The 26,448-nt window shown below is 38.0% G+C and overlaps 1 protein-coding gene across 1 annotated transcript in view; it reads left to right on the top strand.

Moving 5' to 3' along the window:
- The window catches only part of NKTR (natural killer cell triggering receptor), a 43,485-nt gene that overhangs the window by 3,082 nt on the left and 13,955 nt on the right, over positions 1-26,448 (top strand). Inside the window, 8 exon segments of the mRNA XM_006892986.1 lie at positions 6,522-6,596; positions 8,695-8,802; positions 9,484-9,528; positions 11,543-11,630; positions 22,830-22,859; positions 23,553-23,698; positions 25,419-25,641; positions 26,034-26,189. Of these exon segments, the coding sequence (XP_006893048.1) occupies positions 6,522-6,596; positions 8,695-8,802; positions 9,484-9,528; positions 11,543-11,630; positions 22,830-22,859; positions 23,553-23,698; positions 25,419-25,641; positions 26,034-26,189 (871 nt within the window).

The following is a 26,448-nucleotide window of genomic DNA, read 5'->3' as shown; positions in this document are numbered from 1 at the left end:
GGTGGAATACTGGTGATGAGAGGCAGTGAGCAGCAGGGAGAGAGAAATGGCAGTAGCAGAGACATTGGGCTTCCTGGCAGGAGGCTTGCTGGTCAAAATGAGGTGTCGTCCAGATCTTGGTGGAGCTAACTTTGGTAAGCCGCTAAATGAGCAGGAGAGCAGAACACCTTCAGGCCAAGCCTTCTTGCAGAGTGAAGTGCCTCTGGGCACTTTCAGCTAGAGATGAAAGAGCAGGGCAGAGGCTAAGGAGCCTTGCTGGGGGGAGAGGATGGGGAGGGGTATGGAGTGCTGCAGCCACTGGCAGAAGGTGAGCTGAGAAGAGAGGTGTGTCTGTAGGCAAAGATAAGAAGCAGCTATCCTGACCAAAGTACTAAACCCTGAGTGGTTTCTATTCTTAAATAGTAACCTCTTAACTATTATTGCTTATTGGAAATCAGCATCCCCCCGTATCAGTGCTTTCCTTTTTATTGTGGATTGAGGCTCAGACTCCATTCCAGACAGTGGCAGACAGTCCAGATGCATTTTTCCTGCAAAGCTTTCACCTGCTATCTGAAAGTAGAGCACGTCCAATAAACCTTTGTATGCCAAGATAGTGGAAAGTGGAGAAGCAGTAACCATAGGTTTAGATAGAGAACATTTGAATGTTACCAGACTATAAAAATAACACCAACATAAATATATGTTGTTAGGTGCCATCGAGTTGAGTACGGCTCATCATGACCCTATGAACACCAGATCTGAACCATGTCCTATTCTGTGCCATCATTTACCATCTGTGGCATACTTGAGCCCATTGCTGTAGTCTCTGTGTCAGTCTGTCTTGTTGAGGGTCTTCCTCTCTTTCACTGACCCTCCACCTTTCCAAGCATAATGTCCCTCTCCAGGGAATAGCCCTTCCTGCAACATGTCAGGAGTGTAACATGTAGAAAATAAACTGTAGAAATAACATACGTCCAGTGTAGTTTGACTTCTCGGAATCTGGAAGAGAGCTAACTGGAAGGCTGAGAAGTGGTGGTGATAACGATGCTGACGGGTGCAAGCCCAGGAGCCAAGCTGGCAGTGACGCGTGAGGCTGAGTGGAAGGGCTGGAGTTTGAATCCTGTCGAAGACTAAGGCTTGCGTTAGCCATGCATGTCAAGGGAGGCGTCTCAGAGTTGCAGAAATGTACAGTGGATGCTGGATCTAGAATGAGATCAGACAGTGTGGAGTGTGTTTTTACAACACCTGGAGTTTAGTGACCACAAAGGGTCTCCAGAGTCAGGAGCTGCTTGATGTCTGCTAATGATAACATCTTGTAATGTTATTTCAGGTGTTTTTGTTATTGAAACATTTATTTACTGAGTACTTTTTTTTTTATTATTAAATTTTATTAGTTTCAATGAACATTCACAGGGATTCTGGGCTTTCACTCCTTCATTGCCGCACCATTCTCTCCACCCTCCTCCCCAGTTTGTTGTTCTTCCCCGCCATCCGAATGTCTGTTTTAATTGTCCAATTGCCACAGTGCTTGTCAAAGTCAGTTCTGATTAATTTCCTTTGTTGGTGTGTCCTTTGCCATTCCCTATCACTCCTCCCTGAGAGAGACTTCACCCTGAGTCATAAGGAAAAGGGGATGGTGTATTCCCTTAACTACTTCCTGCTGAAAAGGGACGCTGTGGGTTTCAGGGTGAAGATCTTCTCTCACTACTCTAAAGGGCCCCTTTGGCAGTAGGAAACACATAGACTATTATGGAGATTGATTTTGGAATTTAGATGCACTCTTATTGATTGTGCTTGGCTGTACATGTTCATATCCTTGAAGATGTATCATGGGGGTGTTGCAACCTAGAAGACACAAATTTGACTAACAAGTTTTAAGTACATGAGTCAAAAATAATGGAAAAGTAAAAGAAAGGATTCTTTCATTGTTTTACAAACCCTCCCCCACTCCACCACGTAGCCCTCGCTCTAGACTCCTGTGATGACAGAAGTACCTAGTCATATATCTCTTTTAAACGGTTCTCTCCCTCCTCTGTTTCAGTGCAGTATACATTATTGAACCTATCTTACTCAGTCTCTCCCCATCCCCAAGGACAGTCCCATTCTACAACAGTGGCATCATGTAATATTTGTCCTTTTGTGACCAGGATATTTCACTCAGCATAATGTTCTCCAGAGTCAACCATTTTGAATAATATTGCATGAGTTCCTTATTATTTACTGAGTACTTTATACCAGTCTTAGTGTAAGTTAGTAGAAGTGGAGGTACATGATGAGGGAGACGTGGGCCCTGTGTCCTTGGCCTCAGGCCTGGATTGAGCATAATTGCACTGTGTTCCTATCAGTGATACCTTGTCACATTACATAGCGAATCCAGCATTCCCAGCTAAAATAGCAATTCCCAGAAACTCAGATACTTGCTTACTGTTGGAATCCCTAACCTTGGAGGGTTTCAGTAGATAGTATTTACGTCCTGATTGGATGGAAATGCTGCTCCATCCCTAAGTTTCCTCTTGAATTTGGCTCTCTGCTTCCCGGTGTGAACTATTCCTGCTTTTGACCTTAATTCTCATTTTTTGCTTTTCCTTGGCCAGTGTGCAATTTCTTTCCTGTTGCTGTGTGTCAAAGGGATACATACCCAGAGGCAGTTTAAAGCCACCATCTGCTTTGCAGGAGAAAGATGAGCAGTCTCCTTCTGAGTGATTTATGGCCTTTGAAAACCTGCTGTAGGTTCAATTGTGAGTCATTTCCCATAGCACACAACTGGGGCAACTGTGTGCCAACTCTTAGAAGGTTTTTTCCCTAACGAGCCCTCATTTTTCCCCAATATATATTTGATGTCCATGGTTTCAGCTTTGCAGTCTGCAATTCTAGCCTAGCTGTTTCTGAGACTAGAAAACAAAGAATGCTATTCTGAAAAGTGACTTTGGGTTTAATCCAGGTTCTGGATAGCTCCTGATTTCATTCCTGCCGCCACCTGGCCTAATTAGGATCTACAGTAAACCATGAGTGTCTTAGCTCTTCTCTTCTGTAGGAATTTGAAAACGTTTTCATGTTGGCATATTAATCTTGATATGTTTAGCTTTATTAGTTATTTTGAAGCTTAGCATGTTGGTGTATCTACATTAAGGTCAGAAATTAGTCTTTGTTTCACTTTTGTCCTTCAGAAATTCAAGCACACTGCAGTTGAGTTGGTTCTGATCCGGGGTGAACCTTCATTCGGTTTCTGAGATGATGACTCTTAAGAGGAGACAGCTCATCTTTCTCCTTCATAGTTGCTGTTGTGTACTTGTGTGTCGGAACGGACACATAGCTGACCCTCAGGCAGATTTTCCAGAGGCATTTAATCACACAGGAGAACATTGCCCGTCCTTCTGCAAAGCAGCTGGGTACTTCGAACTGTTGCCTTCAGGATTGCAGTGCAGCTTCTTGCCATTAGGCCACCAGAGCGCCCATAGAGATTGGTTTATTTGAGCCTGGGCTTTTTAGTTCGCAGCCCCTTTTGTCCTTAGTTACCCATATTCTACCCTCAAAACACCATTCTAACTAAGGCTTGTACTAACCAGTTTCAGATTTTAGTTTTATCATTATAAAGAATATTTTGGAAGAAATTTTTTACATAAACAATTTTTGGAGTAATGACTGATTCTGAAGGACTACTATAGCCCACTAAATTGCGTGGTATTTGTTGAATAATATTTTCCCTAAAATCATACTCATTTAAAAATGTCATTTAATAGGACTAATAGCATATGTATTTGGAACATGTATACACACACTACGCCTGCTTAGTCTGTGAATATCCCATGAACCGCCAAAAGCACAAACAAGCCTTTATTGGAGGAAGTGGAACCAGGATGCTCTTTAGAGGCAAGGAAAGTGAAACTTTGTCTCACACCCTTTGGACATGTTCTTGGAAAAGGACATCATGCTGTTAAAGGCGAAGGGTCAGAGAAAGAACAGAAGGCCCTCAATAAGATGGATTGACACGGTGACTATAACAGTGGGCTTGAGCTTATCAGAGAACATGAAGATGGTGTGGGAGAGAGCCGAGTTCAGCTCTGTTGTTCATAGGGTCGCTGTGAGTTGTACTTGTTCCTCTGACACCTAACACGAACAACATGCCTACTTAGGGAGCTCTGGTCACCTGTGGCATGAGGACTTTTGCTAACAACCAAAAGGTGAGTGGTTAGAATCCATCAGCTGCTGTTGAGGAAGAGAAATTCAGGCAGTCTTTTTAGCCTCAGGAAACTGCTAGAGAATCAGCTGTGAGTTGGTTCTGACTCAGTGGCAGTAAGGAGGAGGAATGCCTGGTGATAGTCTTCTCCTACTTTCCGTCCCATCTTTTTCTTCCTTCCCTTAGATATCAAGGTGAGGTAGGTTTGAAATTGTTTGAAAAGGTTTCATTTCACGACAGCTGCAGATCCCTCCCACTTGTTAGTCCTTAAGATCCAAACCAAATCCACTGCTGTCAGGTCTCTATCAACTCTAGAAATCTTCATAGGAGACTAACCATTGTTCTTCCTCCTGGCAGGGGATGGATTTGAACCTGTAATCTTTTGGTTAAGAGCTCAGTACCTTAAGTACTACATCCCCATTCTCCTTTTTCATCCCTTAAGGATTTCTATTATTCCTTAAAGGAGCTGATTGACATGACCAGAATTAAGTCAGGATCTTTTGATCTTAGAGTGTCTCAAAAGGCATTTTGTGTCTGTACTAGAAATGTGTGTGTTTGGCCAACTTTTTTTTTTTTTTTATTAGTTTGATTTCTTCATTGTTGCATTTTCTTCCTCTCTCTCCTTTCTCCTCCACCAGTCCACTTCATAATGCACCTCTTATTCCAGATTGTCGTACACATAATGCACTCTTATTATTCCCCCAACCCTCCATGTCAATCCTGTTTTATAACATTGATGTTATGCAGTATTTGTCCTTTTGTGACCGAGATATTTCACTTAGCATACTGTTCTCCGGAATCACCTGTGTTGTGTAATATTTTATGAGTTCGTTGTTTTTCAGTTCTTCACCTCTGTGCTGTTGTGAATACTGCAGCAATAAATATGGATGTACATACTTGGCCTACTTTTAATTTTAATGTGCTCTATAAATTCTTTTGAGTAACTAAAGATAGAATGGTAAAAAATTAGAAAGCAGATGAAAGGGATTCAGGAGAGTGAGTGTAAATCAAAACTCCTTTCCTGTATTTTGGGATATTTTCAGGATATCTGCAAATTCAGAATGCTTTTGTAATGATACAGAGGTGCCTTTGGCATTCTCGTTCTCTCACACGTGTCCCGTAGTTTTTTGGAGCTTCCATGGTCTGTGATGCCGTTGCTCTGACAGCTAATGGGCTGTGTATGTTCCCTTTTATTTTAGCCAATTATTAACTTTTTTGTATTGAAGTGTTTCTTGTCTAATACGTTCTTATACTTGAAAAATTTTTAGTTTTGATATGAAACAGCAAATATCAGTAGATGTAACAGACACAAATAAAAACTCAGTAGTTTTTAGGAATTTGAAAGGTGTACTGAGACCAGAAAACCCATTACTCCTCTCTGTCAGAGTTAAGTTGAACTCGTAGCCTTGCTTCATCTCGTTTCTTCTTTATTTTAGGGAATGTATTTTTTTCTTCTTTCTGCATCCTCAGAAAATGGAATGTGAAAAAGATAATCTCTCATATGGATGAGGTTTTCTTTTTTTCTGCCTAGGCTTTATTTTTTTAATTGTGTTTTAATGAACGTTTATAGAAACATTGGCTTTTCATTCATTCATTGTTGCACATTTTCTTCCTTACCCCCTCCAGTTCCCTTTTTAAAAAAAAAATTCATTCATTGTTGTATCATTTTCTCCCTCTGCCTGGAATGTGACTTTAAAAAAAAAATATTAATTATTATCCTTTTATTCTAACTTCATTGGTTCTGAGTCAACAGTCTAGAGGTTACACAGAATGTATGCCTAATATTTTCCTGGCTTTCCTTTACTTAAAAACAAAGTTTATTTGCATATAAAATTTGTATACATTGTGTTTCACTTTCCTTCATTCACATTGTGCTTCATACAGTTATTCCCATACTTTTAAGTAAAGTGTGAATGATGCAGTTCATGAAATTGGCACTAAACAATTCCAAGTAAAAGTAGAAAACTTGAACTACAGAATGAAATAACTTCCTTTTAACAGTACTGGCCAAAATGTCCTAGAAGAGGGTCCATATTCCCCTCTGGAGGGGTCCAGGCATTGAGCCATTAATAGTTTGCAAATTGTTATTTTTAAAGAAGTTTAATGTTTAGACATGGAATATGTTAAAGTGGATCTAATAATAATAATTCTTTTGTGAATTCTAACACTAGTAATTGAAGTTATATGAAAATATTGTTAGTTGAATTGTCCAGTTAAATTCTCTACCATTAAATATTTTCTAGGATTATAATTAATTATAAGAGTGAAGCTTCTCATCTTTTGATTCTATTTATTCTTTTTTTTGTACGGTTCTTTTCATGTACTTGCTCACAACTTCCCCCCCCTCCCCTGTATTGTGTTTCAGTTGGTCGCATTATGTTTCAGCTTTTCTCAGACATATGTCCAAAAACGTGCAAAAACTTCCTTTGCCTATGCTCAGGTAAGTGGACTGTTACAATCAATATTTCCAATGATGAGTCATGGTTTTCAGTTTTACTTTTTTTAACAAAATGAGATACCAACTTCTGTATGAAATCAAAGCAACATATCTTGAAGGAAGAAGAAAGTAAACAATTAAAAAGACTCTACTGTACATAGTGAAACTGAACTGTGTACATAGCCACAGTTTCTGTTGCTCCTAGCCCCCGCAGTGATGATCTAAGGAAGAACAGAACAGAATGTTCCCCATCCGGTGTCATCTTCATGGTCATTAGAACGTTTGGATCCATTATTGTGACTCTCGTGTCACTCAGAGTTTACTTTGTTGTCACTGACCCTTACCACAGTGTCTTTTTCTAGCAAATGTTCTGTCCTACAGATGTACCCAAAATAAAGCTCATTGAAATCTTGCCATATTTGCTTACAGGTAGCCTTCTAGTTATTTCTTCTAAGACTGGTTAGTCTGTTCTTCTGACAGTCCATGAAAGAGTCAGTGTTTTCTGCTGACATCACTATCTGAATGCATCAATTCCCCCCCCCCCAGTGTTTCATAGTCTTTATTCATTGTCCAATGAACAAGCTGAACAACAAATAAGGAAGATTGCAGAATATTGAATGTACAGTGGACTCCCAAAAGGACAAACAAAATCTGTCTTGAAAGTACAGACAGAATATTCCTTAGAACCAGGAATGGTGAAACTTTGTATCTCAGATTCTTTGAGCACATTGTGGGGAGGAGTCAATCCCTGGAGGAAGACATTAACATGTTGAAATGACAGCTCAGTGACAGAGGAAGACCCTTAACAAGATAGATTCACACTGACATGTGGCCGAAGCAGCAGAGATTGTGAGGACTGTACAGGAGTGGGCAGTGGGTGGTTCTGTTGTGTGTAGAGTCAGCAAACTAGACGGCACATAGGGCAGTTGAAAGGCCTGTACTTGGGTCAGGGGCACCTTAGTCATAAAAGTGACTTCTTTGCTTTTTAATATGTTAAAGGCATAATCTAGGTTGAAAACAATATAGTCTTTGACCCTCATCGGTATGTCCTTCAAATCATCTTTGGCACGCAAGATGTGTCACCTACATATCATAGGTGATCAGTGGATCTTCCTTCATGCCTGTTCTTCAGATAGTCCAGCTTTTAAAATTTTTTTATCAGCATAGAGATTGAATAAGTAAGATCAGGAAACAAGGCTGCTGCATACCTTCTCCAGTTTTAAACCAGACAGGATCTTGTCCTTATTCTGTTATAATAACTGTTTCTTAACCATGTGCAGGTTCTGCATGAATATGATTGAGTGTTCTGTGTTAATAATTTTCTTATGATCTTAATTTATGTAAAAAAGCAAAAGAGAAAAATTTTCTTGGTAGAATTTTATAGATTTTGGTGCTGTAAACAAATTCACTATTTCGGATTTCATAGGAAATTTTGGGTTAATAAGTAGAAAATCAAAACCTCATGAAGCTGTTCTTTGTTATATATGTGAACAGTAATTGGATTTTTAATTTTAAATATGTTGAGGAAATGGGAGTATTAATTTTGAAAATAGAAGTAGCAGTTTAGTTTTAAAAAAATTTATGCTTAGATACACACAGGCATAACTTTACACGAGTTCCTTAATTTTGTTCTTTTCAACAAGTCTCTCAACTTTATTGATGAGCCCTGGTGCTTAAGCATTTGTCTGCTTCCCAGAAGACCTGTGGTTCAGATGCACCAGCTGCTGCTCAGTGAAGAAGGACGTAGCAGTCCGCCTCTATAGAGATTACAGCCTCGGAAACTCCATGAGGCAGTTTCACTCTGTCCTGTTGGGTTGCTATGAGTCACAGTCAACTAAGTAGCCAAGAATCCAGTTGCGTTTTGCATCTTTGTTGGCTTCTAGTGTCATAAAGTCTGTACCATACAATTTATTTTATTTTTTTATAAAAATAAATATTTACTTTTTTAGTATTTATTTTCGTTTGTATGCTTGTTAAATAGTCACTGTGGTTATGTTTTGTATCTCTTACAGTCCATAGGAGAAATTTGACAAAGGATAGTTAATTGATGCTTTGCTTGGGAGAATGTGTTTGTAGCTGAACTTCATTTCTTTTTTTCTAGGAGAGAAAGGCCTTGGAAAAACAACTGGAAAGAAATTATGTTATAAAGGTTCTACATTCCATCGTGTGGTTAAAAACTTTATGATTCAGGGTGGGGACTTCAGTGAAGGTAGAGCTGAAAGTTATGTTCCTAAAACCCCTGTCTGTCAGTTTCTAGCACACACTGTTACTTTTTAATAGTAAATACTGTATTGCTCAGCATATACCACAAGGTGATCAGTGACTACTTATTGCTTGAATGATTATCGTAGATCAAGAATGTATGAAAAAGCAAAGTACTAAAACATTTTCTTTTGTTTTGATGGGATTTATTTTAGTAATGTTTTGGGAGCTCTGGTGGCTTAGTGGTAAGGAATTACACTGCCAGTGTAAAGATACACAGTTCAAATTCACCAGCTGCTCTTTGGGAGAAAGGTGGACATTCTCCTATGAGATTTATGGCCTCTGAAAACCCACTACAGGGTCAGCTATGAGTTGGTTCCGACTTGATGGTACACAAACAACAGTAATACTGTTTGGTAAATTTCCTTATACTGAGCTCTATAAAGTACTATCTCATTTCTTTTAAAATTTTAATTTTTTTGGTATTGTTATGTTTTAGATAAGTGGGTGTGGATATAATTTTTAATTAGCATTTGACTCATTTTCATTGAGAATTATTTGTTTTGATTATTTGCAGCAATTACAAGGTATTAGTTTTTAAGCAAATTGAAACCATAATAAAAAAAATTTGTATAGATCAGGTATATTTTAAATTTATTATATAGTTAATGTAACTCATTCTTTGCAGGTAATGGAAAAGGTGGAGAATCAATTTATGGTGGATATTTTAAAGGTAAGGCTTGATATTTTATATGGTCTTTTGGTTCAGTTCTGATATTAAAGGAAGTTTGATCATATACCTTTAATGAGAAGAGGTTTACTTATAGTTCACTTTTTGCATGAAACTAATGCTGCATGAAACCACTTTATTTGCATGAATTTGGGGATAAATTATGTAATACATAGCTTTTTATTTGACAAGATTAATTAAGGCTAACTTTATGGTTAAACATGACTTTCAGCATGGAGGTTAGGCAACTATATACATGAAAACTCCTATCTTCCTGCCTAAAACTGTCAACATATTCTTTTGTTTATAGAGAATGTGGTCTTTTGCAAAATGAAAAGGTAAGAGAACGAAGCTCAGTAACACAAATTCCAATTCTGTTTCCTTGCACCCTCCTAATAAACCTATGGACAGCCGGGGTCAGGTTGTGACTGGGTTTCTGTATTGCTTGAAGACTTGGCAAGTTCTGTGTATTATTTCATACATGCATCTCTATCTTTTCTTTTCCCAATGTATTATTAGTTTCACATTAGGGAAAAGAATGTAGTTTTGGTTTTTGTTGGGTTTTTTTTCCTACAACAAGGCGATTGTTTGAATAAAAATTGGTATTTCCTCCTTTCTCAAAGGTTTGTATGCTTTCTTTTATATAGTAGAAATAAATGATTATCTTTTATTCCTACAGTTGTAGCATTTGCATATATCTAACTATTGCACTTGCCCCAAAAGCCTTAGAAAAGTCAGTTGCAGAGATTTATAATAGGATTCAATATTTCTAGATTTTAACACTTAAATGGCTTCAGTGTTATAATAGTCTTTTATATTTCTTTTGGGGGAAATGGATTACTACTCTTTTTCAGAAGCCTGTTCCCAAGGTAATTATTTTTCAAAGTTTTCTATGTTTCTGTTTGTTTTAAAGAAAGATTTGTTTGTATGAATGTTAAAAGGAAGTTTAAGTTCATTTTCAGTGCATTTCTCCTAAGTGATCTGTAACCTTTAAGATTTTCCCTTTTGTGCTTATAGGAAACAGCTATTTAGCTGACTCCATTAGCTTGTAGCCATTTGACACTAATGCTGCAAGTCACTTTATTTTTCCTTTATTTTTCCCCTATGCTTCATCCTTACCCTCCCTATCCAAAGACCCTCATGACACTGAATTTGACTCTTAACACTTACCCTGAAACTGACCTAGCCCCTCCTCCTGGCCTGCCCACTCACTCTTGTCCTGACTCAGGCTGAGAGTCAGCACTGACTCCTCTCATCCTGATGCTGACACTGACTTTGACAGCACTGTGGTATTGAACTTGTGCAGGCCACTTTATTTTTTTTTTTTTTTTTTTTCTATGTGCAGGCCACTTTAATGTGATGGTTTCTTGTGGCAGATACCTGTGTATCTTAAAACATTACTCTGCCATATAAAGTTTTGTTTCTGTAGGGCTTTCTTCCATGTCTAACTTTGTTAACTTGTTGATTGAAAAAACACTCCATTAACTTAAGCAAGGCCCCATAAAGAAGTGATTTCTGCTCCCATGGTCCAGCTTCCAAAGAGTTCATCAGTGAGTTTTTTATACAGAAAGAAAGTTGAAGCACGTTAAGAGGATTAGTAAACCCTTTGCGTACATAGTACATTAGGCAGGATAATTGGAAAATGGCAGGAAATGAGCATTACTACAGTTTTTGTTGTTTTGTTTTGTTTTTTTATAAAAAGGATATCCTAGTTTTCCCCGAAAGCTAATAGATTAAATTAACCAAATTGCCGTTTAAAAGTGACTGTTCTAAGGCTGTTTGTATAAAGTATTAAATATATGTTCTTTTTCTCAAGGCTTTAATTAGTATTACTTGGTCTTTTTATGCTTTTGTGATTTGATTAGTTTTAATTTTTTTTTCTAAGTATTCAGTCAAGTATCTGTACTGACCAGAAGAGGAATTTCATCCCTTGCTTTCTGTTTTATTACTTGTGAACACTACACTTTAAAAGTGGCTTGTTACTGGAGTCTGACAAATTTGTTTTTTCTTCAAACAGATGAAAACTTTATTCTCAAACATGACAGAGCGTTCCTTTTATCAATGGCAAATCGAGGGAAACATACCAATGGTTCCCAGTTTTTCATGTGAGTAGGCATGACTCAGAACTAAGCTTTTCTTCAACAGAGAAGCGCTATTCATGAGAAAGATGGGATTAACGAAGATAACAAAACTAAGTTTAATGCTAGAAAGTAGCCTTGGATTTTTATTATCACGTTTTAGTGTCAGTTTAGCTGATAAGCTCTCACTGGAGCTGTTTCATTGTTCACCGTATACCCTGGATTTGAAGAATGAGACTTGAAAGATAGAGCGTGAAGGTAGACATTATTTTCAAAATAAATTGTCATCTCAGACAAATAAATTGGCTTTAGGTGTTGCCAAATTTGGGGGTTCAGTTTATATATTAGGGTGAAAACTATCGATGGATGAATGTTTAAACATATAGCCTATGCTTAGATGTATTGCTGGCTTGGAAAGCAGTTGGTTTGAATTAATTATTCGATGGTCATTCTATTTTTTTCCTCTTACTGTTGCTTCTAAGAAGCCAGTTTGAGAGAGATACCATTATTTTCTAGAAAGAAAAGATTTACTATTAAGCCAGCACTTTAAAACACTCAGACTCTGAGGTGTCTATTCCTAATTCACCCAATGTTGCTATAGTCTCTACCCAAGTTTATAATGAAATTATTGCCTAATAAACTTCAGAATACTAAAATTACTTTTGAAAGACAAACTGCTTTAGCATTCATGCATGCCCACCCCTCCAAAATCTTACTATTTCTTATGTAAAAGTTCTGGATAAGCCTTTGGCATACTTTTCTATACCCTTAGCTACTCAGAATCCCGTTTTCATCATAGTCTTGTAGTATGAATGTAAAAGGTTCTTGACCTGCATGAGGTGTTATACTCTTGATTCGAAAGTAGAGCTGTGCATTTGTACTGTATATGCTGAAGAAATATTTATTCATGGTTTATTCTGAAAAAAGATTTCTTTGTCATCTTTCTGAATGGAGGAGTATGAATGGCGCTTCCCTGTCTTTAAAAGGAGTAAATTGTTCATATTTTTTTTTAAAAAATCGTAAATTTTTCCAAAAATTTAATTTCCAATCTGATCTGTTAAGTTCAGATAAGGGCCATTCTGTTCTAAAGAATGTCCTAAAAATGGAAAGCCTGATAGAAGATGTTTGAAGTTACAGAGGGGAAAAAGGAAGACCTAAGATAGTTGTTTTCCTAGATTTTCTTTTGAACCCCTGGAGTATTTGATTAATTACTCTTCACTACAGTGTTTTTCTATTTTTAGTATTTGGTTAATTAAATCTTTACTACAATATTTTTCTATTTTTAAGGACCAAAAACAAGATGAGTGAATTGTTTTGAAAATACTTCTGGTCACTTAATATACAAACTTCTTACTCTTTGGTTAAAGAAATTTCCATTTTTAAGCTTATCTGAACTGTGGACATGATAAATTAATGATTCATTGATCAAGAAGCTACTGTCTGAGGGCTCTAAAGTTTCTTTAATGATTAGATTTTCTTTAATTATTAAATTGCTTTAATTACTCAATTATCTCTCTTATGTAAGCATATTTAAAATTTATATCATGGTAATCAGTATTATTTTGAGCATATATAACTTGCCAGTATTACATATAAATTAGCTTGTTTTTATGATGTTAGATAAAACTAGTAATTTACATACATTAATTAGAATCTAGTATATGAAATGTTCCCTTTAAAACTGTTAAAATATTTTGGGGTTGTTGTTGTTATTTTGTACTTGGATAAATCTTTTTAGGCTTGTTTAGTAGGAAATAAAATTTAAGGCCTTTGCTTGCTTTCTACATGAGATAATAGAGGCCTACTAGTAAGGAGCTATGCTGCCAACCTGAAGGCAGAGCGTTCAAATCCACCAGCTGCTCTGCAGGAGACAGATCGGCAGTCTCCTTCTGTGCAGTTTACTGCCTCTGAAAACCTGCTGAAGGGTCAACTATGGGTCGGTTCTGACTTGACAGTTTATAACAACATCATGACATAAATTTATATTGGAATACTATCAGAATGCTAAAAACAAAATTTTTACACCAATAAGTTAGGATTAAAAATTTCCGACTGGTTTTATTATTATAGACCCTAGGGACTCTAGTAGCCTAGTGATAAGGAGCTGTGCTGTCAATCTAAAGGCGCATGGTTTGAATCCACCAGCTGCTCTTGGGAGGAAGATGAGCTGTCTTCTCCCATGCGGTTTACAGCCACTGAAAACCCTCTGGAGGATCAGCTATGGGTCACTTCTGACTTGATGGCACACAGCAACAAGTGACATAGAACATTTATTGGACTGCTAATGAAAAGGTTGGTGGTTTGAATCCACCAGCTGCTTCGCAGGTAAAGATGGGCATTCTCCACCTGCAAGATTTACATCCTTGGAACTTGGTTGAAGCTCATCATAAATTGGAACTGACTCCATGACAGGGGGTTTGGTTTTGGTTTGGCTTTATAATTAAGTGTAGATGGCACTAAAATCACTATGAACTTTTGATTGGAGGAAAAGTTTCTAAAGTTTGAAGTTTACTTTTGGAAAGGAACTTAAGGGCAGTCTTGGATGCCACTGAGTGTTTTTGCACACATGGGAACGCTGATGTTGTTCTTAATAGTCTTTTTGGTGCCTGTGTACTTTCTCTGGAAGCCCTAATACCATAATACTGCGTTAAACTTTGGACTGCTAACCAGATGTTGTCTGATTGGAGCCCATCAATGGCTTCTTGAAAGAACCTAGTGTCTTTGCAGCCTCAGGAACCTGTTGAGACAGTTGTGCTCTTACAGGAGCTTGTTTTGCTTTTTGGAGATGCATTCTCTGTGCTGGTTTTTTAAAGTTATCAGTTCCCATGGGTTATAAGATAAAATCCAACAAATGTTTATGTTTCTAAACAAACATAGGATAGGTAAAACAGACTTAGTGCCCCCAAAAGACAGTTCTTCAGATCTTCAAAAATCCTGTTGGAGTTGGAAATAGTAAAGTGTAATGTGTTGTTTAAAAGTTGCGTATGCAACCACAGAAAGTGGTGCTAAGTGGTAAAGTTAGGACCTTGACTGCTTGGCTTCCTGCTGTTGACTCACCCAGCAGTTCTGGAATCTGAAAAAGAAAATGTGTTAAGAATGGACGGAAAATGCTAAGAACGGCTTTTCAAGTGCTTGTTTTCTAGGCTTAGAAAGGACTTTAATACACTATATTTGAGAAACAAGGCTCTAGGAATTGACAGAATACCAATTGAGATGCTTAAACAAAGGGATAAAATTTAAAACTATAATTTAATGCTGTAAATTTGTGATTTTGCAGCACCTAAAGAGTAAACGTGGTATTTTTAATATCAATGAATTCTTTTTACTTTTGATTTTGTACTTTGTACATTAAATGTAGTCTATTATTTATATACTTAAAACTCCCCCTCATAAGGTAGATATCATGTTTATGAAATATAAAATTTTAGAAATATTTTCTCCTTTGGCTAGAATAATTATTAGAATGATATTCGTATTTTTTCTATATAAGCTATTTATACTTATTACAACTTCTTAGATCGAATGTATTAGTAACAATGGTTTTGTTTTGGGGGCCTATATGGAAGAATTGAGTTGTGGTGTTGGAGAAGAACACTGAACGGTCCATGGACTGCCAAAAGAACGAATAAATGTGTCTTGGAGAGGGTGCAGCTGAGTGCTCTTTGGAGGCAAGGATGATGAAATTTCACCTCACGTGCTTAACATACTAGCATGTTGGTAGGAGGGACTATTCTTTGGAGAAGGACATGATGCTGGGAAGGGTGGCAGAGGAGAGGAAGACCCTCGGCTAGGTGGATTGACACAGTGTCTGCTGCAATGGGCTCTAGTGTGTCTGGAAGTGTGAAGATGGCACAGGATAGAACAGGGTTCAGATCCACTGTTGATAGGGTTGTTCTGAGTCGTTCTCGAATCAGCAGCACCTAACAACAACATATGGAGGAAAATAGATTGTTTTAAAATAGTACTGTTCAAGCAGTGTACAAGAATTGATAGATGTGTAAACTATTTCCCAGTGACTCGCTGAGGAAACAGCGCTTTGTCCACTTTGAAGCCTTTTTAAAGGCACTTACTGACTTGGGACCAGAGGTACCAACTTAGCTAAATGTTTAATTATTTTCTCCTTTCTAATATTTTCTAAGCCAGTATGTAGGAAGAAGAAACTACAATAAAAAACATAGAATTATAAAATCATAAGTGGAAATGGGTCAAGAGGTCATCTGATCTGTCTTTTCTGGTCTTTAGGTTCTGTTCTCTACAAGACAGAGAATTTGTAAAGTCCAAGTTACATATATTTTACTGAGAGTATTGATCGCTAGTAAGTTCTGTACAAAAAAAATAACCATGTCATTCTGCATATATTTTAATATTAAAAGCATCAAGAACTACCAGGATGATATTAGCGGGAAATTTCTTTTCGGCTGTTAGTAATAATAGTCTGTCTGTTAATTCTGTTTCTAATTTTTATTGCCTCTGTGTTGATTAAGGAAGATTCTAGAGAAAATAGCTGTTAAGATATTAGGTAGGTAGCTTTATATTAATTGTACTGTAGGATATTGTATTGCACTGGTTGTCAGGAAGCCTACACTTTTGTTTTGCTTCCTTTTTATCTTGAGTTAAGACTTCACCTTTCCACTTCTATTTATGAATAATCTAATGCTATTTTCAGGAGCCCTGGTGGTGCAGTGGTTAAATGTTCAGCTTTTAACTAGGAAATCGTTAGTTCAAACCCACTGCTTCTCTATATCTGGGAGCATGTTGTGGGGAGGGTCAAGTTCTTGGAAAAGGATGTCATGCTTGGAAAGGTGGAGGGTCAGCGTTAAGAGAGGAAGACCTTAGGGAGATGGATTGACATACTGACCGCAACGATAGGGTTAAGTATATTAGAGCTGGTGAGGCTAGCATAGGATGGGGCAGGTTTCAGGTCTGTCAGGGTCGCCGTGAGTCATACTTGACTTGAAGGAACATAACAGCAAGCTGCTTCATGGGAGGATTATGTGACTGTCTGTTTTCCTCTGTGGTCATTCAGGGAGAGTCACGCCCTCTCAATTGGATTCAGCTCCACAGTAGTGAGCTTGAGTGGTTATCTCTACTTTCAAAGATAAAGTCAATATTTTAGTCTAAAAGTGTGGATTTAAAAAGAAGAAAGTCAAGGGAGCTCTGGTGGCCTAGTGGCAAGAAGCTGCACTACAATCCCAAAGGTACATGGTTTGAGTCCACCAGATGCTCTGCTGGAGAAGGAGGGGCCGTCTCCTTCTGTACCAGTCAGATCCAATTTGACGGTACACGCACAAAAAATAATAAAATTAAAAATTAAAAAAAAAAAGTCTGATTTACTGTGGACTTGACCATAAAATAATTGCCAGTAGGTTTTCTTTTTGCTATCTTGCTAGCATTCAATGTATTGGGTACATTTTTATGCCCCAGTTTAAAAAAAAAAATTAAAAATAAATAAAAGAAGAAAGTATACATTAAAATAAAAAATAATAATAATAAAACAATGTATTTGAACGTTGTAAATAATGATAACAATGTATAATAATGATAACGTTGTATAATAATGATAACAAATTATGGAATAAAAAATTCTAAAAATACCCAACTACTTGGAAAAAAAAGAAGAAAGTATAATAATATAAAAGAAGAAAGTACATGGAATGATTTTTTATGTAAACATTGCCTTGCCTAAAGGAAATGGGATAGTAGCATGATTTTCAGCTGTCTGAAGGCAGTTACAGAAGACATGAGCCCTTCCTGCCTGAAGCAGAGGCAGCATCAGCTGCTATTAGAACTTCGGCCTGGCTGGCCTCCTCAGTGTGTGCACTGGCACTGCCGTCCGCTGGCTCTTAATCTTTTCCGACCCTGTGGCACAACAGGAGAGGCTGTAGTGATTTGGAGAACAGTGGGTGTCACTGGTCACCATCATTGGTCATTGATGTTACAATTATGGAAATATAAGAAAAACCAAGACAATACAGAAAAGCCAAACTGAACTCTTAAGTAAGAATTGTTGTATATTAAAAGTCCAGGTGCGTCGTGGATGAAGGAGTAAGTTTCTAGAGTGTTTCTGTGACATGTAAGAATCAGACTTGAGTAGGCAAAGGGGTGCTGATATTTACAGAGTAGAAGAGCCAGGGGAACTGAGGGGGGAAGCCTGTTTTTAAGGAGTTTACAAAGCTACATTGAAAAAAAGAGATGAGGAAGCAACATTGGCATTTTGGTTTGTAAAGTAGATGAGAATGAGAATGCCTTTGTCTTCCAGCTGCTCATGAATTTGTATGAGGAGGAATGCTGGGAAATGTTAATAACCTGAAGAGTTCTAGCTTGATTCCTTCCTTTTTTAGGGAGCAGCACCTTCATAGGCTAGTTTTTAAGAATTTTTTTGGTGAATACAACAGTGCTTATAAAGCTTAACGGTAAACCCAGTATTTCTGAATAGCAAGTGTCGTCTCTAATATCCAGTTTTAATATTATTTAGTGTTTATGTGACATATGTGTTAATAACCTGGAAGAAATTTTGTACCTAGTAGCATTTGGTGAGGCGCGCTGATGATTTAGTCTGTAGGGAGCTGAGCTGCTACCCCAGAGGCTGTGCTTCTCTTGTGTTTTTTTTTATCACCCAGCAGCTCTCAGGGTAAGGATGGGCATCTCCTCTGTTGCTGTTTACAGCCTCAGAATGCTAGTAAACAGAAGACAGGAAACAATAAAATCAGAGTAGAAACAAATGGAATAGAAAACAGACCTTCTAAAGATAAACTGATGAAATGAAGAGTGTGTTTTTGAAGAAGACTAATTTCTAGCAAGAATGGGTTGACAAAGGAGAGAATCTATGCTTATTATAACTTCTGAATTCAGTCAATAAAAGATAATTAAGTAAAACAAGCAAAACCCAGTGGAGGGTCCCTCCAGTAAGCACCAACTCAATGTAGTGAGTTTGAGTTTTTAGTGTATAGTAGATTAAACTTTGTGCAGAATTTTAGAAAGTGCCTTTCTTTGGCCTTTGGAACCCATTGGTCAAGCGTTGAAAAGGGGCATAGTTAGCTTCTGTTGCCCTTTCTTAATCAACTCTGTACATTTGGTTCCCCTTCCATGAAGGATTTGTGAGTTTCAGGAGTTTAAGGGAAAATTGTCCTATTAAAAGATTAGAGAATGAGATTCTCATTCGTTCCCTCGTCCATACTACTTTAGACCTAGAGTCACGTATTTTTTTCCACATTTCTTGAAAAATCCAGATTATTTGAAATAACATCTTTTTTATAATAATTCATATGTCAAAATTAAAGCTTGTTTTTTAAAAATAATTTTATGACTTACTATGTGCTGAACCTTCATAAAGAATTTTGAGAGTTTCTTGTCTATTGTATACTATGGCTTTGGGTATGAGTGGTAATAAATATGTTGAAGATTTAAAGTAGTTAAAGTTGACCAGATAGTCTGTCTTCGAAAAACATATATTTTTGTAATGGGCAAAGTTAGAGAGAATACAGGAAAGTCAGTCCTGTGACCTAATTTGAAGCATACTCTTCTACTTTCATTTCTCTTGCTTTTTTATCCTCTGAGACAGTCTAAAATTCTAGTAATGCTGCTTTATAATTTTGACATATTTTTTTAGTGACTATTATTTTCAGTGACTTAGCAACGAACAACAAAGTGTATTTAACAGCAGTGACTAGTAACTGCAGTCCAGACATTTGCTGATTATTCAGTTAGTGGCCTCTTCTGATATGTGACCAGAACAACAACAACAACAACAACAAAAAGAGATTGCAAATGTGGAAGCATAAAACATTCTTCAACTTTTTGTGGTGAATTAATAAAAACATCCTAGAATTTATGTTTGTTTTGAACTTTCACTTATTTTTCCACTCAAATTTTTCCAATAGTAATTTCCTGTAGAAATTACCCAGGGACATTCAACTTTTTGTATTTTAAGTATATACTCAGTATATATTATTCTCTTTTAAAAAGATAATTATTGTCTTAGTTAATTTCAGAGATTTGTGAAAGGAAAAGTAATTTGTTGATAGTTATTATTGTTACTCCAGTATTAAAATACTAAGGATCTGAGCAGATTTCTACTTCTGCAAGGTGCTTTGCATAAGCCTAACTCACCTCTGCATATGTGTCCTATGGGAAAGAAAATTTAGAGCCCTCCATTTTAAAGAGCTTTCTTGTTTTACATAAAACTTGAAACGATTTATTTTCAAAGTTATATTGCTATTAAAACATAGATGCAGTCTTGTCTTAAAAGTGTATTACAATTTATTTCTTGCCATTTTTGTGTAAAATTTACAGAAAGAGTGTTACACCGTGCGCTCCAAAGGTAATGTCTCATTACTCTAAGGCTCTCTCTTTCTTTCTTTGACTTTATCTTTAATCTTGTTGTTATATGCATTTATCCATTTAAAAAAAAAAACAAACCACCAACTTTTTGGTTGCAGCAATCCATGTAAAACAAGTGTGTTTTATTATTTTAGTCACTTGGTTTACCACGTTTCTACACGTCAGTGGGGGGTGGAGGATGGAGTTGCAGTTTACATAATAGTTTATTAGCTCATATCAGGGCAGAACTATTTTTGTGTAAGATCAAGAACTTCTTTGATACCTGTATAAAAATTTAGCTTTTAGGTTTGTTTTTGGTTTTCTGTAACAATTCTAGAATTTACAAGATATAGATGACCCTTTGCCCATTTGTTTTTAAAACACACTCAAACCCCCTGGAAACCCACTGTTTGTTTCAGATGACAGAATAAATGGATGTGTGGAAATGCTGAAAGGTTCTTACAATGTGAGCTGTTCTTTGTAGCTATTACTCCATTATCATTTCATAAGCATGTATAAACCTGGACCTCGATGGTAGTCTCTAGCTTTCTTAACTTACCGAACACTGCACTGATTTCTAAACACCAAGTAGTTCTGAAAGTTTAATACATTTCAGAGTTGATGGTTTAAAATCTCTGCCCCTTTTAGTAGAATGGAATAGCTTGCCCTGAGCATGTCACCCCCTCCGTCCTTTTGTAACCCCATTTAGCTGATGTCCTCTATGTCAGCCAGTGCCAGCCTGGAAAGCCTGCTTTACATTGAATTTTCTCTTCTTGGAAAGTAGCCCAAGAATCCAAAGACTTTGTTGTTGTTAAGATATATTCCATATCATTGTGCTCAATATATAGTCTAACCAATTAAAATACAAATTTGCATTTCTGCATCCTGAATTGCAGATGCATGCAAGGGGTTTCTTGATTTGTACCAATTTAGGCACAAAGTTCCAGCTGAAAATTGTCTTGAAAGAAAGTTGCTCCTGTCTTCATTTGTTTTTCTCACTTCTGTAATAAAAGACTAAGTTTGTGCTTTAATTTATATTTGAACTAACAAAACATGAATCTATCATGAAGATAGTTAATCCATTTTCAAATTGAATTTTAGGTATAATGTTGCTATATCATTGCACTGGCTAGAATTGTTTCTCCATGAACTCCAAAGATTTGAAATGTCCAGATGTTTGCCATGAAATGGTTTCTATGCTGTTAGCCAGAATGTGGATTGTGTTGGGTTCTGTGTGTTTTAGAAAGATCTGCAGGATTTCCCCCAGGATCAGGAGATCTAGTAGATATGTGAAAGAAATGATCGGGAAAGGAAAAGGATCATATCTAATCAGGGATCCATTCATTATTGTCACTGCAACGTATTTGAGAGTGATCACTCACAATGTAGAAGACTTTGACCTTCTTTAGAGCACTCTTCACATTGACTAGAAATGCAGTCTGGTAGATCTACTAATTTCTTGCTTTTTTTAATGTGCTTTGGTAAAGTTTCATAATTACAGAAAGCACGTTCCTACCTAAAAGCACATTTCTATTTTATGTCCAATGTAGTTTCTGGATACTAATTAAATTACTCGTTGGTAGTTTCGTTTGCTAGAATGGCTTTTTCTTTTTTCTCCTTCACACTGCCTTTTAAAGTTAATTTTTAGAATTGGCTTGAGTTTTTGTTTCCCAGTCTTCAAAGGAAAATTTGAAGACTTGGGGTTTTAAAACTCAAAATTACCTTTATAAATCCTAGAACTTCTAAAATTGGAATTTTTATTTTTTAAAATGGAATTCTGTAGTGTTCTTTCAGAACTGAATGTTCTTAATGTAAGTATTAACATTGTAATTCTTTTCAGAATAATGATTTTTTAATATTGCTGTGAATGTTTAAATTGTGTCTTGTTGACTTAACATGTCTTAGAATTGTCTTAAAATGAATATAAACATTTCTGTGGGAGCTTCTGATAACTGCCTTGATAATGGCCTGATATTCAGGCACTTGCTCATGTCTATTTCTCATTCTTCTACATGAAACTGCCTGTGGTATACAATTTTGAGTCCAATTATCTGCTTTGAATTCTTTATACTGCAATTCAAATATTGTGCAGGTCTTTGTAAGTGCACAGGCTTGAATTTAGACTCTCTTAACCCCGCAGTGACTGTCTGATGGCTTGTGCCTGCAGAAGCAGCCAGTTGGATGTTTTTAGAACCACCAGAATTTACAGTGTCTATGATATTATCCACCATGGCTTCACTTTGCTGTCAGAAATGCTTCATATTGAAAGGGCTCCCCCCACCTCCACTGCATTTTCAGAGTTGCCCTGAGTGGCAGCTTTACTCTGAGTGAAGGAGAAGGGTCAGGAAGTCCTGTGAACAGTACTGAGACCTGGACAGCCTTCTGCCTGCCCCCCCAAGGCACAGGCTGACTCAGTACCAGAATGGCAGGCAGACCTTACTCACATGTGTGGAGCAAATGGGACCACACTTTTGTCTAAAGTGCAAATAATAGTGCTTTTCATTCTTATTCTTTAGCCCGGTAAAGTTTGAGGTTTTTCTTTGGGGTGTATTTTGTTGGTAATTTTTAGAACTAGGACTACTAGGACTATCAGTACATTCATTTTATGTTCTTTATAGTATTCTTTTAATAAGTTCCATCAAGCCTATTACATACATTAATATACACAAGCACATTTATATTTTCATGACATTGGAGAGAAATAGATATGATTTTAAAATTTATTATCATTTTGAGATTTTTCCAGTAAATGATTACTATTGTGGTTTCTGAGGTTTTTATATCTTGTTTAACTTACCCCATTTTTATCTTTACTTCTTTGTTTTCTCCATGTTTTAAACCCTTCTACTCTCTTCACCTGGATACCTGGGTTTTGCCATTCCTTTTGTGTTGATGTTTATCACACAGAACCACAAAACCAGCGCCACACCTGGATGGGTAAGGATACCCTCTTCCTGACTAGGGTGGGCCCTGGGGAGGACCATGGAGGGGGGTCTCCATCTCCATCTCTGTGGTAGCCTCGAGAGCCAAGTGCTCTGAAGGCTCCGGGCCTCTCATGTCACTGTTGGGGGTCTCTAACCTGGGCCTGTGCATGGCATTCTCAGCCATGCAATTCTGAGTGTTCTGAGAGTCACAGTGACTAATCAGTATGAAATGCAGTCTCTCTACCCAAGAATGGTGGTGGTTGTTGCTGTTAAGTGTTGAGTCAATTACAACTAATAACGTGCCCCCCAAGCCCCTGCACCCCGAACGTTAGTCTGAACCCTGCCCTCTCTTGGGCCATCCTGACTATCTGAAATACACCCAAGTCCACCATAATTGTCACTATGTTAAGACCTCTTATAAAAGCAGAAAACTGAGGCTAGTGCTGTTTCCTCTTAAAGAGTAGATTCCAAGTTTTACTTGCTGTTTAGTTGCATTATACCCCAGCACACGGTCTGCCCCAGCACACAGTCTACACCAGCACACGGTCTACACCAGCACACGGCCTGCATCTGCACACAGTCTACACCAGCACACATTGTTCTGTTTTCAGGTCTGTGAACATGCCCTTTATAGCATTCTTGTTGATTTACTGCTCGTAGCTTAATTATTACCAAAGGAATGAATTCGTCCTTTTTATTGTCACAGGGTGCATGTTGTCTTTGGACTAGTTATTTCTGGTTTTGAAGTAATCGAGCAAATTGAAAACCTGAAAACGGATGCCGCAAGCCGGCCTTATGCAGATGTGCGAGTTATTGACTGTGGAGTACTTGCCACCAAGTCAACAAAAGATGGTAAGAGCTTTATGGGACTGGAAGGGGCAAGGCTACTAATACTGCGCTGTGGGAAGACTCATTTTCGATGCCTCCTGGATTTCAGTTGTGGGAAAACACACACTAGCACTTCATCTAGTCATGGCCTTTGATGCCACTATCACATCCTTCATGAAATCCACCAGTAAATCTTGTCAGATCTTACTTGTTTTCATAACTTGCTCTGCTACCAGCCTGAGTGCAGTTAGCATTATCTCTTACCTAAGTATCTTAGTATGAGTTCTCTAGAGAAGCAGAACGGGGAGGGAGGAAGAGGGGAGAAAATGGGGAAGAAGAGAAATCACTGGGCTGGCCGAGGTCAGTGGATAGATGGATGGGAGTGAGGGAGTAGCTAATATTCAATAGGGACTTGGAAAGATAGGATAATATTACACATAGAGCAATAGTAATTGACTGAAATACATTGTATATGAATGATTATATGAAACAGTGTAAATGAAAGATTGTGTAAAACACAATGTCCATGAATGAGGGGGGGAAAGGAAATCAATTAAAAAGAAACACCAAACAACAGCAAGTGCTTATATATGGGAGAATTTATCTCAGGGAAATGCCTCAGATGATTGTAGAAACTGGCAAGTCCCAAGTCCATGAGTCAGGCATTAAGCTGCCGCTGCCCCTGACCCGGAGAGCTGCAGGGCTGACCATGAAGAGCAGGGCAGGGAGCAGGCTGCTGGCTCCACAAATCCTGAGCCTTGAGTCAGATGACGGTGAGCCAGAGGCAGCATCCAGAGAACTCCAGTGAGCTTTGCCGTAATGTCTGCACAGAGATGCACATCCACGCGTATGCACACTGTGGATGAGAGCCACATCCTTGAGAAAAGTCCCCTTCAAACTGATTGGCTGATCACGGCAGATCACAGCAGCACCGTGATGGTTACATCACGACTGTCAAGCCACTGAGAATCATGGCTCAGCCAAGTTGACACACAGCCATAACCATCACACTGGGTTGTTGCTATAATAGCCTCTTAGTTATGCATCATCTCCCTATACTTACTGTCCTCTAGTCTTCTTAACAACATTTACTTTCTAACTGGTCTCTTTTTCTCATGTGTGGCCCTCTCTAGTCTGTTTCTAACACTAACCATAGTGGTCCCTTTTAAAACATCCTTTGCATTGAGTCATTTCTCTTCCGAACCCTCCGGTTTTTCCCCAGTCAGCCAGAGCTGAAGTCTGTAAGACTCTAGATGGACAGCCCGCTGCCCTCTGCTGTCTTTCTGACCTCCTCCCCTCATTCATCGCTTTTCAGATATGTTGGTCTTTGCGTAGCATGCCAACAACTGGAGAGCTTTGTTCTGGCTGTTCCGTCGGTCCCCCCACTCAGATGTCTCCATGACTGCCTTTTTGCTCCCTTCAGATCTCGGCTCACGTTTATTTCCATTCCACAACTCTCCCTATTCCCTTTACGCTGTTTTATTTTCTTTTGTGGCTTAACACTGTTTGTCATATTATGCGATGATTTATTGTCTGTTCCAACTGGAAGGTAGACTTCATGAGGTGAAGGGCTTTGATACTGGACAACCATACCAGCAGATTGTATGGTCAACTTGAAAGAAATGGGGTTTTTCATTTGTTATAGTAATAAAGAATGTTTTATGATTTGTTAATTATACCTTTTATCCTTGAATAGTAAGCACTTATATTCAGTACTAATAGTTTCGTTAATCTTTCTAAAAAGTTTTTGAGAAAAAAAGAAAGAAGCCAACTCATTCAGAAGACTCGGATTCCTCCTCCAGTTCCTCTTCCTCTTCCGACTCCTCTTCAGAAAGTGAAGTGGAACGTGAGAGAAGCAGGAGGAGGAAGCACAGGCGGAGGCCCAAAGTGAAGCAGGCCAAGAAGAGAAGGAAGGAAGCGAGCGTGTCTGAAGAGCCACGGGCCAGGCAGCCAGCCAGCCCCAAGGGGTGAGTGCAAAACCAAACCCAGAAAGGTCCGCTGTGGGCTGGGGAAAGTACGTCTCACTCTACAGACTTTATTTTGTTGAAAAGGGATGGTTTTTGTTGTAAAGAATTGATACTTAGCAAATCCAGGGATAGCACATTTCATATTAAAGATTTGTATGTTTGCTGGTAAATATATAATCCTTGAAACTGTTAGGACCATTTGATTATCTGATAGTTTTCATCAGAATAAGCTTCATACGTTTTCCTGGAGAAAATTGGATTCTAAATTCACTGAGATTTGTGACCTGTCAGTACATTTACTGTTACTTCATTACCTGATTTTATACGCTAACTTTATTATAAAATAGAAGCATTGCATATCCTCATTGGTGTTTTGGTTTGTTCTCGCTAAGTCATTCTGAAAGGAGTGATACGAATGAAAAAAAGTCGGCGGACGCGAATGCTAAAAGGGAAAAGCCTGTGGTCCGCCCGGAAGAGATTCCTCCGGTGCCTGAGAACCGATTCTTGCTGAGAAGAGATATGCCTGTTGTCCCTGTGGAACCTGAACCGTGAGTACGCGGAGCACTGTGTGCATTTTCACCCTCTCAGGTGCTTCCCTCAGTGCGGTTGTGCACCCTCATTCACCGAGTACAACTCCGTGTGCAGAGCGCTTCGAAGGGTAAGAGGAAGGGGGTACCAGAGTGAACGTCAGGAATCCTGCCTTTCGGAATGTCTGTTCTCTTAGGAGTGAAAAGGAACTCTGCTGGCTAGTGGACTGTGCTGCAATCCCAAAGACACACAGTTCAAGTCCACCAGCCGCTCCACAGG

This window comes from Elephantulus edwardii, unplaced genomic scaffold (assembly GCF_000299155.1).
Source record: "Elephantulus edwardii isolate Elephantulus edwardi_28Jun2011 unplaced genomic scaffold, EleEdw1.0 scaffold00121, whole genome shotgun sequence".
Classification (NCBI taxonomy): Eukaryota; Metazoa; Chordata; class Mammalia; order Macroscelidea; family Macroscelididae; genus Elephantulus; species Elephantulus edwardii.
The sequence above is the reverse complement of the archived record's forward strand: the minus strand, read 5'-3'. Positions and strand labels throughout refer to the sequence as shown.